Here is a 14,697-nt window from a genome sequence, read left to right as displayed (position 1 = left end):
TTTTACTTTTTATTTTTGAATTTTTATCGAAAATAGGAAGTTATTTCTATAAATAAAAAAATGAATAAAAACATTTGTAGTAAACAAGAATTGATATATCTTGGAAGAAGAGGCCTTTCCTTCCTTCCTTCAAACACAAGGGACAATAAGAAAATTGTCACAAGACAACTTCACAACCTTCAACTAATTGACATGCTAACTCTTGAGTTTTGAGAGGTATTAACCTTTAATTAGGTATTTTGACAAAAAATTAATTAATCTCATAATGCATTGAGTAAAAACCAAGGGAAAATAATTTTTAACTCAAAATTTAAATAATAATGCAAATTAATTCCAACAGAAACGAAAGCTTAATTATAGTACTGTTTACAAATACTAGTTGTTTAATTAAGACAAATTAGTCTCTTTAAGAGAGAATTTAAGGTTGTGAGATCAAATCAGTTGGTCTCTATCATTTATCCTTGGCAAGACCTCTGGACAACACTGCATCTTTAATCAGTTTGATTGATTCAACAATGTCATGAATTAGCTGGTGAGGATCAGGAATTGTGCTTTCATCAACCGATAGAACGATCGACATCTTGTCGGCATAACTTTGAAAGTTAATCATCAGAGCCTGCAAGTAATTAACAGATTAATTAATTAATAATGCAATTATCAATTAAAACAATCTAAATTGTTTGCTTACATGTGGTTGATTAAAAGAACTTGGAGCTAAGAAAGCCAGTGGATGGCCATAAAATCCAATTTCTTCCTGAGGTCCAGCTAGGTTTGAAAAGCACATTGTTGTGTGATCGATACTTCTGTGCGATAGAGCATTTGCTGTCTGATAACAAATGTATAAATCAATCGATCGATCACTTAATTAAGTAATTATTGAATTAATTATGTAGTTTACCTTAGTGCCAAAAAGTTTGAGGACCAATTCAGAAATGGAGAAAGTGAATATGGATTCCAAAGAATGCTTCTTTCGATCAGCTATAGCTTTTGCTTCAAGAACATAATCTAATGGGTCATCTCTTATGGCAATTTTAAATGGAAGGAGGACATAACCAAGCCAATTCCCCCATTTTGCTTTAGTATCTTTCTCCATCATGTCTGCTAATGCCTGTAAAATTACTTTAATTTCATTATTTTCAACTTACAGTGAAAATAATTAGCTCACACAGTAATGTCAAACAGATAAATAAAAAGGAATGGTGACCTGAATTCCTGTAGCTGGTCTTATATTGACCAGAAGAGTTGCTCTGAGCCTAATATTCTTTGGAAGATTATTTTTCATTTGGGTTGCTTCCTTGTCATTATTTCTAATTTCATCTGCCGAAGGCAAAAATTATATCCAATTAAGTCCCTTTCATGAATATATAAACAAATTAACGTGAAGATTATTTTTTGATGATTAATAAATTGCTCTGCTCACCATATTTTCTACTAAGATACAGTGACAATCCAGCCTGCGTGACTCCTAGAGCAACATCGTTTATGGTCTGCAATTAAAGCTAATTAATTACCCAATTATTATATATATTTTTTAATTTTCAAAATAATAATACTAACGTGTAATTAATTAATTCACTAACTCACAGTGTTCAGTGCATTCTTCACCAACTTAAAATCTTCCAAACTCACAGTCCGCCATACAAAGCGTCGAGGAGTAAACTCAACACCAGGAGGACCTTTCAGAGGCGTATCTGTATCCTTCAAAAACGCAGTCGTTGCAAGGAACATAAAAGCATCAACTATACTATTCCAGAACAGCTTAATAGCCCATAAAACAGCCATAACATATCGCCACAACTTCCCTTTAAAATCAGTTTCTTGTTCTTGCTTCTTATTTCTGATGGTTGTAGGAATAGTGGGCAAAGCTTCAGGGTTTGAAATTTGTCGAGTGCAGGCTAATAGAAGAGACATAAGAGAAGTGCCATCTCCAAGAGAGTGGTGGATCCTTAAAACGCCAATGGACTCAGCATCCGCCGTTTTGATGTTGAGGAGATGAACGTCCCATAGAGGCTGTGATTTACTGATGGTGGTTTTGGAGAGATTGGAAATGTAATCTTCTACAAATTTGTCTGGTGAGTCTATGGTTATTTCATCTAATTTTGGAATAATAACGTGCTTGTCTAAATCCACTTTAGTCCTAACCCATTTCATTTCTTTACTATTTTTGTCCTCCACTACCTGCGTTATATATTTTCCGGTGTCAAGAAAACAGTAAAATTATGCAAATATTTAAATAGCAGACCATAATTAAATAATAATAATAAAAGCAATTACCAGTAAACTAGAGAAGCGAGGGTGCTTGAGCAGAGTGTGGACCAAGTTGGCTTTAATGATATGTGGTTTAATTGGGGTTTTGCAACCCATGATGGCTATGATGTACACATTGAAGTTGGGTTCATGAAACAACCGAGCTACTGGGCTTAATGCTTCTTCTTCACCATCACCATCTTTATAATGATTTACTTCTTTTCCTTTGCCTACTGCAGACCTCTCTGTCTCAATTGGTTTAAGATTTGGCTTTCTCCATTTTAGACCTGAGTTCTCTGCTGAGTACTCCATCAGCCTGAAACCTATTATTAGCACTTCAAATGTGGGGCAAGGAGTAAAAATAAAGCTACATTGAAATATATATTACCTTGTATAGAGAGAGAGAGGGGCGAGAAGTTAATTAAAGCTGATTTATTGGTTTGCAGTTTACAGTACTGAGTTTTGAGTTGATCCAGGAAGAAGAAGAAAACAATTTGGTAATTAAATTGTCGTTACATCATCGTAATAATAACCGTAGCTATGCAAGCAGAGTTAACATTTTGTGATTTCAAGATTCCTAGAAGTAAAGTAGCCTCACGAGGTAGGTTTGGGAGCAATGCATGCATGGATAAAGAGGTTAAACACTGAACAAGTTGTACAAATTTAGTGGTGAAAGGATACAGGTGTCTCATCTTCATCGAGGTCTTTTATCTCATATTTGCATGCAAGTTGCATATTACAGATTCAGGTAAGTTAAATTTAAGGAGATATTCACAAGGCAAATTTGTCACATTCTTTTTCATATTTATCCATCATTAGTAACTTCTTTCCTTGTGTTATTATGTTAATAAGGGAGAGATAAAACAACGGGGGTGTAGCTCATATGGTAGAGCGCTCGCTTCGCATGCGAGAGGCACGGGGTTCGATTCCCCGCACCTCCATTTCTTTTTTTCACCTTTCGCTTTCATGGATCGAAAAACACAAGTCCGGCTGGGCCTCATCCAGTTTGGGCTAGTATTATTAAGTATATGATCCGGCCTTGCTATTTTTATCCCAGTAATATCCCGAGACCTTTTTTTGTCTTCGTCTAAACTTTAATTATTAAAACGTCTTAAAGCATGAAGGTGTTAGAATTTTAAACCTTTAAATTTTGATAATATATATCTCTTGGTTACCAACATAATGATTAAAAGATTTCTAAATACAATTGTCATTCAATTCTTTAGTTTAACAAAAGTCATTGAAGATAATGATATTTCTGTTGTTTAATCCATATTCTTTTTTTTTTTTTTTTTTTTTTTGATTTATATAAATATGAAAAAGTTACTTCTCAAAAGGAAAAAAATGTATAATTTTAGAGGTTATTTGTTTTCTAAATCAAAATTCATTGTCGATATTTCTTTCTTTTTAGTGAATATTCTTTTTTTTTCATAATAATATGTATTTGTGCCTAAATGTGTATATGAAGGGTAAGGCGACAGATAAAATAAGGTTTTTGGTTGCCATTAATTAATTATAAGATAACACTCTATAAAGGGAACAAGTCTAATTTGCAATTCATTGTTTACTGCAAGTATGTTTCACGCGGTCCCCCAAAAATTCTTATCGAACCAAAATTGGGATTGGGGTCTAGCAAGAAGAAATACCAAGTGGCACAGGCTATTAAGTGTCACAAAACAGCAATTAATATTAAAACTCATTGAACCATACCAAAAAAAAAAAAAAAAAATTTATACCAGCTGTAAAAGCTGTGGCAAAAATAAGCTATAAGGAATTTACTAGTCGTGAGTTACAAAATTGAATCCAAATTTCATAAAAAAGAAAAAAGAAAAAACTGTTATCTACTTGGCCCATGCTACTGCATCTATCTCTGTTTGAGCACTTCTATACAGCTCCAATCTCTTTGCAATGTTGGTTCTTCGCTGCATCACTGCTGGATCCTCATCCAACAAAGAAGACAACTGATTTTTCTGAAACATAAATATATAGACAATTAACGACAACCACTAAGCTATCTCTCTCTCAAAAAGAAAAAGAAAAAGAAAAAAATGGGATTTTCACTTCTTTCCGTCCCAGCTCTGCGAAGAAATGATCAAGTAAACAGCGTTTTGCTTCCCGCACTTGACAATACACAACAGACTTTGGAATGGAGTTTCTTAAACTTGCACAAACCATGTTCACATATGACAAGACATTACTTCCTGTTTGTTGAGAGGATACAAAATCAGAATCAACAGATTAATGACAAATCTTACTGCACAAGCACAAGCACGAGCGTCATTAGTCACTTACCAATCCGCCTAAGATATGAATCATTATATCTCTCGAAAATTGAATGTGTAGGATTTCCACCCTTCTCAATATCCTGAGGAAGCTTCCTGAAAAATTCTACGGTCAAGTAACAGCATTCCATATCAACAAGCTGTAAAGTTGCTTTCCTGCTTTCTTCTCTCATCCGTTCCAATGATTCAATAGCAGCATTGCTCACTTCCACTCTCAGAGTTGGATACTGTTTTAGTTCCTACAAGTAATGGGAAAAGCAAGCACTTACAAATCAAAATTTTGTAATCCAAATTTAGTGTCCAAAGACAGCATTGGATTTCTTCAGTTTCCCCATTCCTTGTGACCAACTGGCTCGAACTTATCAAAGCTACATTTTCTCACTAAAGCAAACCGTGTGATAATGTTAATCTAACAACTGAGGTACTTGCCATGGTCTCACTGATAGACTTTTGAACCAGTTCCTTCAGTATGGCGTGGACCTGAAATCATGGTAAAAGGAAGAGATCAAACAAACTCCCCACATTTTACAGAACATGTCTGCATTCTGCAGTGACAAACAAGAATGACAATGTCAAGAAAAAGCTTCATGAGCAAGCAATGCATGTCATTGCCAAGCACAAAATGAAATTCCATATTGTTCCTCAGAAAAGCATGTGTTACTAACAACAATTAGAAATATCTCTTCATCCGTGGATTCATCACACAGTGATGTGACAAGAGGAAACTGCATGAACTTGGAGAAGATACGTAAAATTTTACTATGAAAAGGCCAACAAGAAAAAGGATTTGAAAGGAGTGGGCTCTATAAGATTGAAATGAAAAAAAATGTAGTTCAATCTAAGCTAAAAAAATGGTAATGACACTGTATCTGCGCACACAGTTCATGCACACAGAATTCATAATGTTGAAGAATAAAAGATCAACTGCAATCAATAATAAATAGCAACACATAGCCACATTCAACAAAAGCTCTCCATAATATGATCACCAAAAACATAATTTTCTAAAGGAAATATGAATGAGTACCGCATCTACAGCTGCCTCAGCAGGACCTCTGATAGTAACCACAGTAGATTCAATAAGACGGCGATAACCTTGTTCAGGAGCTATTAGATGCGGCTGGTATCCATCAGCTTCAGTTATTAGCTTTCTTACATTGTCCAATGAAAGTTGTTTATCAAACTGCAACCTTTTCAAAGCAGCTGGTAACTGATTATCGAACACAGAATAAATCTTGTCACCACCAGAACGTCTGCAGACAAAAGGTATTATCCAACACGAGATCAAGTTGCAAACTAAGACAAGATGAATGGCACTTATTCCATTTCACTATAAAAATACAAAGCAGTATCAGAACATATACATGCCATCAAGACATTCTTTAAATATTTGGTCAAATGAACGACAGATTTCCATGATCATGTATAATTTTCCCTGCATTTGAAAAAGAAATAACAAAAGTTACCAATGTTTCTTGCAACAAGATTCAAGTAGTCTGCGGGTGTGAATTAATGTTGAAAGGGGCAAAAGGAAGACGAAAAGAATCATAGCCGGATAAAAAGGCCACCTGACTTCCATCAGATTGGCAATAATGTGTAAAGAAACCCAAAGTAGTAGTTGTATGAGAAAGGAGATGCAATGACACATTTAATGCTCACCCCAGCATCAGTAGCAACAGGTTTCCCAAGACGGCTCAATTCTGCTTCTAGTTCAAGAATGGTTTTGTTGATAAGAGATTGAAGGCCGGGAATTCGAGACTTGATGACTTGTTCCAAATGCTGAAAATTTAACCACATTCAACACCATGCATGAGCATGACATGTGTATGAGCATTGATGGATATTTAAATTCTCATTAACATCTTTGAATACCTTAGAAAGCATCTTTCCTAAATGCTCAGAGCCCATCCTTTGAGCAAGATGCCGGTACTCTGGGCTTTGTTGAAAATACTCTCGTTCTCTACGTCGAGCAGCAATCATGTCCACACTTTTATTGATATCAGCTTGTGAGCGATTAACAACACCAATCCAAGGAAACTGTAGTTTATACGATTTTCCTTCCAAAATCTGCAAAAGCCAAAATATTGGGAGAAATTCATTGTAGCGAGACTTGAATTCTTCTTCAATAGATTTAGTAATGAATGGCAAAAATTTTATGAGAGAAACAGAATGCTTTTGACTGCAACATCTAAACTCGTATATCTTTACTTAATTGAAATTGGAAACGCCACATCTAATAAAAACATCTATTCATCCTAGAATCTTATTAAAATATATCAAAAATTTTCTTAACTTCATATAGCAGTTATATGCTCAGGATATAGCAAAATGCTTTTCAAGCACTAATGCATTTTTCCTGGACAAAGACAAGCCCAATGATGCTATTAACAGGCTTCAGAATTCAAAGAAAAGAACAAAAAGTATAATTTTGAAGAAAAACTCTACAATGAAATAACCAAATTTAATCAAATGATTGGAAGTGCACTTACATCAACTGCATCAGTACCCTTGTCCATAAGATCGATCTTTGTCAGAACGCCAAATGTCCTCTCCCCTAAAATTTGATTATCAAACAAATGATACGTATAGTAAATCACAGGTCAAAGGATAAAAATACAACTCAACAATCATTTTCTGAAATTAAAATTGTAAAAATCCAAAATCTTTCAGAGTAGAAATACTGTAGATGCTCAATGTTATTCAGTGAATAAGCAATCTTCTTCTCTGTAAAAATTCAAGCCCCAAAAGCATAAGCAAAAAGTAAAATACAATTAAAAAATGGAGATGAACTAGGTTATTTAAAACCCAAGTTTTACTGTCTAAACGTTAATCAATTTTCCTCTCACCCATTGCATCAGAGTTCAAGTCATACTTTAATTCTCCCCACTAAAAATATTAAATGCCATGTTCCATTCCAGCAGTGCAAATAGAAACTCCTGTATTTTCCCTTTTCCATATCTAAAATTACACTAATTTTCAAATCATCCATCCTTCTTTATTTTTGAATTTTTCAAACCAAAGATGATCTGTCAAATCAATGATGTGAATATTTTCTAATAAAATGCTGTCTGTAATCTTACCTTTAGGATCAACTTCTCGAGATATCTTAATTGCATCTGAAGTAGCAAGATCTTGATTGGCAGGAGAAATTGCCAGAATAATACAGTTGGGCTGCAATGATGCACAAATAGATTAGCTCCCAAAGAATGAAAAAGAGTAGCTCCTAAAAGTACATCTTTGCATGAGGTAGAATTTGTGGGATCTAATATTATACAATTACACTTCAAGCTCTCCTACAGATATCAAAATTCACTGCACTTGGGATTTTCAGAATTTCAGTTGAAAATTTTTTTTCATAAGGTTGCATGAAAGGTTTCCAGATTAAGTAACAAAATTACCTTTTCAATGTATGACCGAACCATGTTATCAATGTCTTGCACAATGCTTTCAGGTTGACCATCTATGATTCTCAATATAACATATTGTCCGTTAGCCTTTTAAAAACTATGACAAGTATATTCATTAGCACACATGAGTAAGTGGCAAATAACTCACCAATAGCTACTTTAGTAAGACCAGGAAGATCGATCAATGTCAAATTTACAACTGCAGAATTCAAAAGTCAATGAAATTTGTTGGATAGTTCAGGAAGACAATAAAAAATATCAAAAACAATTCAAACCCTGGATTGCTGATAGACAGAAATGACTTGAAGATTATGATGTTCAAGCATTAATTTTGAATTTCAAATCGATTGGTAAAAGTAAATAATGTAAAATCTGTTATTTATTAGTTTATTGATAATAGTTCAATTTCAACTTATTTTTTCAGCTTAAAACGAAAGATAGATGCACCTTCAAATTCTTCGATCATCAAATCAAATTAGTCGAGTTAAATATTCTATGAGTCACTTGGTTTAAAACCACTTCTTCAGATTAATGTAAAAGCCCAATCCAGGTAAGAATAAATCGTGTGATTGGCATTACTATCTCACCATTAGGGGAATAGATGCTAAGATGGATAGGAACAGTAGAGATTTGTTTGGTGCGGCCAGTCTCTCTATCAGTCTCGTCAGAGATCTCCTTCCTCACAGCAGCTACACACAATAGAAGAATAGCTATCGAAACAAAGAGATATACATACACAAAGTAATTGTACAACAAAAGTCAATAAAACACAAATTGTATAAAAACTAGTAGGCTTCTCTCATAGATAGTATACCAAAATCGGTGAATTTCTTTCTTGGGAGGTGCATAAACTCAGCATACTCTCTTCCTTCATCGATCCTATGAAGCTGCAGTACAAGAGGACGCCGTGTAACAATCCCTGCATGGAAATTATGTGTATCAAGATAAAATAATTTAGAGATTAAAAGAATTCACAGCATACATGTAAATTACCTGCCCCACGAGGTAAAAAATCTTTTCCAACAATGCTTTCCAGCACTGAAGATTTTCCAGAACTCTGTAAACAATGAAAGCTATAGATTATTAAATACAACAGGTCCTGAAAATGATTTCCATTCCCCAAGAAGAGTTGTAACTTATGCCCAGAAATAGTTGTCTTTTGGAATTGAAAAACTGGTAGATGGGAGAGTAGACCAATTGAATTAACTTGAATTTTACAAGTTCCAACAAAATTCAATCTGAACGCCAGGTCTAAAAGCATAAAAGTAAAAATAACGTATTCTAATTGCTAGACTAGCTAATCCTGATTTTTAAGCGAAGATTCATAAGTTATATTTAGATGATTTAAACAAAAATGTAATCTTAAGATCGAAAAGTGAAACATAAACATAAACATAAGCAGATAAGTGAAAAGAAATGGCGCTGCTGGTGGCCCCTGCATCTTTGTATAATCTGAGAGCACGAAGAGTATAGCTGCGAACGGCAGTCGTTAAGAGAGACAAGCTCTTACTCCGACGACGAGTCATGTCGTTATGGAGGGAAATTTTTCTCTATTGGTCATCAACGTCCAAGTCTCCCAAGACTTTCTAAAGTATGGGTATGGCTTTATATGGGCCATGTGATTGGGCCTTTTGGAGTCAAAATGCTACATACAACAAACAATGGGCCCTTGCCGTGTATTACAGAGGAATTCAACGCTAACTGCAAATACATTGACAAATGACAAGTTCATCCTCATAAATGCAGACTTGTTTAAATGCTTCAGACAAAAATATAATCTCAAGGTCCATAACTGAAATATAAACAAACATATAGGAAAGAAATGGTGAACAAATAAAAGATTTGCATAATTTCAATATTAGAGAGAGAGAATGGGACCTGGCCACCGACGACGGCAATGGCGGGTAAAGAGTCCCAAAGTGTAGGCAACGCGCTTTCATCGCCGTGATCACCAAGGGCCGTACAGGCCCTCTGTATTTTGTTCACCAATGATATCAAATTATCCATTGTATCAAAACCGAGTTCAAACAATCAGTCGGATCCGTATTTGATCGAGATGGTGGCGGCAATTGGCGAGTTGAAACAGAGGTGAGAAATTGAAGGTCAATAACGAGGATTTACCTTCTTTTCTTTTTCTGTTTTTGAAATTGAGAAATGCAGATAAGGAGCGTTTGCGTTTAAAAAATATGAAAGAAAGAATCAAAGAAGAAGAGGTTGGCGAACGAACCGGGAAATTGGAAGGAAGATGAAAGAGATCATGGAAACTTTCTAACGTATTGTATCTGTTCTTTGTTTGGTTTGCTGCGTTACCCTTGTTGTTTGAATAATAAGGGAGAAAAGAGTAAATTGCAAAAGTTAATCTGAAATTATTTTTCTCTTCTTTAATTATTTGGTTTTGAAAATTTTTAATGTACTAAAAAGAATTTGTAACTACACGACTCAGAAGTCATTTGAGTTTTTTTTTTTTTTTTTTTTTTTTGAGATATTTAATAAAACTTAATTGAAGTAATTAAGTTACATATTGTATCACAAACTCAATTAATGTTGCTCTAAAAAAAATGCAAGGGTAAATGATCAACACATAAAAAGGATTATTTTGAATTAAAATTTGCAAGGGCACTTAAGTTAGCTTCCTTTTTTCTTTTTAGGTTTTTTATGATTATATTTATATCTCTTATAAATATTATTTGATTAATAAGTTTTAAAGTTTAAAACTGTGTTTTGTTATAAGAGTTTTTATTTTTTGGTTATCACCAAATGGTTCAAAATTATATTAAACAAAATATTTTGAAGAAAAAAGAAAAGGATGGTAACCATTAATCGAACGAAAATTGTTTTTTGTGGGCTTATTCTGTTGCTTGCCTTCTCTTGAAATTATTCTTGGGCTTGATTCGTTTCCAAATGGTCCAATAAGTATAATCAAATAAACCGTAGCATATTCGTTGCCTAAAGCGTGATAAAATAATAAGACAAATTAAGGGCTCTTTCTCTGCCACAACCACAAGTATGAAGTTCGTATCAAAATATACATATAAATACTGTTTTAAGTTTTAACGGGTCAATCTCGCGTAGCCTCTCGTTCCTTCTCAACACCTCTCCCTGAAATGCAGACTGAAATCAAGCGTACAAGTCTCTCCTCATGGACTCTTTAACCCTTCGACCCACTTCTTTCATTAAGAGAACTTCCTGTGTTAATCCCTCTAATTCCTGCACTAAACCTTTCTATTCTAAACACTTCTCATTCTTTAACTTGACTCGTTTTACCAAATTTAGCGCTTCTCCAATTTGTTTTTCTTGTACAACTCCTTCAAATCCTCAAAACCCGAAATCCACATGGAATAATAATACCTTTTCTTTGAACCCTTTATTTGTTTTGGTCCCAATATTGCAACGAGTAAAGGGGGTTGCTTCTTCACAAACCAAGAAATGGGTTTTTCGATTACAAGCATACACTGAGGAATCGGAAAAGGCAATGGTTGATTACAGTGGCAAATACTTGCAAAATGGAGCATTTGGAGTAGCTTTATTGAGCATTACATCGAACGCTAAGGTTCGAATTAGTCCTTTCGTTGCGACATTGGCAGCAAACCCAACTTTTATATCGGGATTTTTTGCGTGGTTTATAGCCCAAGCAATAAAAGTGATTTTAAATTTCTTTGTGGAGAGGAAATGGGATTTGAGACTACTTTTTGCCTCTGGAGGAATGCCATCTTCACATTCGGCTTTATGCACTGCTATGACAACATCAGTGGCGCTTTGTCATGGGGTGGCTGATTCGTTATTTCCAGTTTGTTTGGGGTTTAGCCTTATAGTTATGTATGATGCAATTGGTGTCAGGCGTCATGCCGGGATGCATGCGGAGGTAATCAGCTTTATATTTTATCATTTTCTTTCTCGGTGGTGTTTGAGTATTCTTTTGTTAGAAAAATTGTGAATGCGTGCTTAAGTGAAATTTAGTGATTTTAAGCACTTGTGAATTATGAGATATAGGTATCAACTGTTGAATTGCTTGTTTGATTTTATTGTTGCTGTTCTCATCTCCTATTACTTCATTGTTAGTGGTATTGATAAATTGGACTGCTTGTTTGGTCTGAACTATATGGCAAATTCAGCAGCTAAATCTGTTTCGTTTGTAGTTTCTTCTCGGTATCAACTCATACCAGAAATGATGTGGTTAGCTTGGGAGAAATAAGTGCATTGGGTAACCCAGTTGGACTAGGGGTCATCTGGGTTTCTAACTTTGCAGAAAGTATGAATTTCATCATTTAGTGGGTAAGAATTGTATGTGGAAGGCCTGAATTTTGGTGCTTGATAAGCCCTTGTCAAATGGTAGGGGTGAATATTATTCAGTTCTATCAAAAAAATTGATTTGATGAAATTTGGTTACTTCGATTGTTACTTTTCAGTTTTCAATTAGATCCCATTAGTAAGTGGTTGAATTTTTGGCCTTTGGTTGTCAGTTTACTTACTCCAAAAATTATATCTGATTTAATTGATTTATATGTACATATGCAAATTATAATTTTTTAGTATTGTATAAATAACAAATGGTTATTGGACTCGTTGTCAAATTATTGCATAAATAAATTACATTGTAATTTTCCAATTATTTTTTATTAATAAATGTACCAAACTGATATCTTGTTCAGTTAGTTTTGGCTTCTATAGTTATTAATGTTCTATGTGATTGATTTTCAATATTTGGATTCATATTGTGGCATATGTTGCATGCTAATTTGAGGAGTTATAGTGGAGTTTGAGGGTATTATGATTCTCTCCAGCTTAATTTGTAAAGAGGGAGTAACTTTTCCTTACTGACTGTTGTTGAGGCATTGCCATAACAAGACGTTGCAGAGTTGAATGCTTGTTTTGACAGTTCATATTGCAATGAGGTTAGCTATTAGATGCTAGGAAATAGTGGGCATGGGGTAGGATAATTTTAGTAAAAATATGTTGGACTTGCAGTTCTTCACTGAATGTTTGGAGAGTCTTTCAATGTTGATAAATAAATTAAGTTGATCAGACATGGAAGTTTATTTTATTGACAGTTAATGTGGGATATACACAGAAGGTGGACATTTGAAATCAATAATGTTCCACCTCAAGTTGATCAGAGTTTGAATTGATTTGGTGTTAGTTGGATAGCTTCTGGAAAGTCTAAATATGTGATTATTTCCTCGTAATATATAGCTCTTTGTTTTATTGAAAATAAATCCCATAAAACATAATATTTGTTTGCAAATTGGAACTGGTATTGATGAGGTTTTTCTAGTCTGCTTCACATTACTTATGATTAGACATGCAATTTACCACTTGAACCTTTAGAATGTGTGTCGAGCAGTGCATCTGAATTTGCAACGACACCAAGGACTAACATGTGCATCTTTCCTGCCTTAACAATAGATTCTCAATATGATAGTTGAGGACCTGTTTCAAGGGCATCCTATCAGTCAAAGAAAGCTGAAGGAACTTCTCGGCCACACTCCATCACAAGTCTTTGCAGGAGCAGTCGTTGGCATTTTGGTCGCCTGTTATTGTTGTCAGGGATGCCTAATTGCAACGTAAATTTTCTTCTGTGTGCAATTTTGGTTCAGCTTTGTGTAAAGGACACAGAGATTCTGTTGTTTTTGCTGCCTTGGCTCATTCTATCAAGGCTCTCAGAGCTGTTGATGTATTTTACTGTAATGCAGAATAGCGGAAGCACATTATTTTTGAGGAATAGAAATGAAGTTTTTTAATTTTTCCACCAGTTCTTTTTAATTGATACTTATTGGATTTGGCTCCCTTACGAAAAGGAAATTGCTATCGCAGAATGAGTATTTTGGATTGCTGATGAGCGATGACTGGGAACCGGGAACAATTGACGTTCTTTCAGTCAGTCAGTCGTAAAACGGTTTTTTTTTTTTTTTTTTTTTTTTTGGTGGAAGCTGGTAAAAGGATTTGTATAACAATTGACTGCTCAGTCAGTCACGTATAATAACGAACCAATTTCAGTCGGCAGTTTGAGTTATTAGAGGGTTTTTGGCATTAATAATTAGGAAAAGGCAATTTTGGAATGCTGGTTAATTATTTGGAAATTAGTATGACTAACATACAAAAAATTCACTTTAAAAATAAATTTTAATGACTTTTAATTAATAATAGTATAATATATAATATACACACCCTTAAATAATATAGTCTAGTAGACTACACCTCAGTTCACTTGTTCATTTCGTATGAGCTGACGTCGCTAGATTTTGTCAAAGCATTACAAAGCAAGCACATTGCTGTTGGTCTTGGTCCTATATTTGCAACTATACGTACGGATACATGAAAAAATACCGGTGCCTCGCCCTTTACCTCTATCCACCCTCGTCATACCTAATTTTCACTTATTTTCCCGTATTATACTACTATTAAAATTAAGAGTTTTCCGCTTTTCCCATAATTTTTTTAAATGAACTGTTTATAAAAATTAACGATGTAATGTAATAATATATATCCGATTAAGGTAATACCTTTATATTATTGCGAAGAATAACTTAATAAAACACAAATAAGTTTTCTTCATCACATGGAAATTGGACTTAGACTTATTTTTAATGCAGAGTTAGGACGATAAGGATAAATTACGGATAGTAAAAATAGTAAATTCAAATTTAAAAAAAGCTTGGAGACCACTCCAAGTATGAACAGCTGTACGTATTCACTACTATAAAACAGGAATATTCCTTTGCATATATTTGACCAGAAACACCCAAAATGTATTAACAAATTAA

General features: G+C 34.2%; 3 protein-coding genes and 1 non-coding gene across 6 annotated transcripts; 2 read left to right on the top strand and 2 right to left on the bottom strand.

The window, feature by feature from the left end:
* Window positions 1–313: 313 nt before the first annotated feature.
* LOC105643333 (medium-chain-alcohol O-fatty-acyltransferase) lies at window positions 314–2,990 on the bottom strand. Of its 2 annotated transcripts, XM_020682870.3 has the most exons (8): window positions 2,636–2,990; window positions 2,275–2,563; window positions 1,585–2,178; window positions 1,421–1,487; window positions 1,205–1,317; window positions 899–1,108; window positions 689–826; window positions 314–616 (listed from the first exon to the last, which is right to left on the bottom strand). In XM_020682870.3, exons 2-8 carry the CDS (start codon window positions 2,557–2,559, stop codon window positions 452–454), a joined length of 1,572 nt encoding a protein of 523 aa, XP_020538529.1. In that variant the 5' UTR covers window positions 2,560–2,563; window positions 2,636–2,990; the 3' UTR covers window positions 314–451. The 2 variants fall into 2 exon arrangements, with proteins under 2 accessions (XP_020538529.1, XP_012083821.1); XM_012228431.4 differs by having other exon boundaries at window positions 2,275–2,990.
* A 125-nt stretch (window positions 2,991–3,115) lies between these two features.
* On the top strand, window positions 3,116–3,188 carry TRNAA-CGC (transfer RNA alanine (anticodon CGC)). Its single transcript has one exon. It is a non-coding gene; the product is annotated as a tRNA-Ala (tRNA).
* Window positions 3,189–3,960: 772 nt separating this feature from the next.
* Window positions 3,961–10,217, bottom strand: DL1B (DYNAMIN-like 1B). 2 transcript variants are annotated; one of them, XM_012227819.4, is made up of 16 exons: window positions 9,815–10,217; window positions 8,930–8,993; window positions 8,751–8,855; window positions 8,524–8,625; window positions 8,085–8,135; window positions 7,928–7,989; window positions 7,610–7,700; window positions 7,019–7,083; window positions 6,402–6,596; window positions 6,189–6,308; window positions 5,894–5,964; window positions 5,557–5,782; window positions 4,959–5,009; window positions 4,540–4,768; window positions 4,309–4,448; window positions 3,961–4,217 (listed from the first exon to the last, which is right to left on the bottom strand). In XM_012227819.4, exons 1-16 carry the CDS (start codon window positions 9,941–9,943, stop codon window positions 4,089–4,091), a joined length of 1,830 nt encoding a protein of 609 aa, XP_012083209.1. In that variant the 5' UTR covers window positions 9,944–10,217; the 3' UTR covers window positions 3,961–4,088. The 2 variants fall into 2 exon arrangements, with proteins under 2 accessions (XP_012083209.1, XP_020538281.1); XM_020682622.3 differs by having other exon boundaries at window positions 8,930–9,637; window positions 9,815–9,955.
* A 739-nt stretch (window positions 10,218–10,956) lies between these two features.
* Window positions 10,957–13,682, top strand: LOC105642848 (Acid phosphatase/vanadium-dependent haloperoxidase-related protein). The gene is made up of 2 exons (XM_012227818.4): window positions 10,957–11,798; window positions 13,340–13,682. The coding sequence occupies exons 1-2, from the start codon at window positions 11,076–11,078 to the stop codon at window positions 13,499–13,501; spliced, it is 885 nt and encodes a 294-aa protein (XP_012083208.1). The 5' UTR covers window positions 10,957–11,075; the 3' UTR covers window positions 13,502–13,682.
* The last annotated feature ends 1,015 nt before the right edge of the window (window positions 13,683–14,697 follow it).

Source organism: Jatropha curcas, chromosome 5 (genome assembly GCF_041381405.1).
Source record: "Jatropha curcas cultivar XTBG-Jc1 chromosome 5, XTBG_Jcur_1.0, whole genome shotgun sequence".
In the NCBI taxonomy this organism is placed as follows: Eukaryota; Viridiplantae; Streptophyta; class Magnoliopsida; order Malpighiales; family Euphorbiaceae; genus Jatropha; species Jatropha curcas.
Note: the sequence above shows the minus strand (reverse complement) of the source record. Positions and strands in the feature narration are given on the sequence as shown.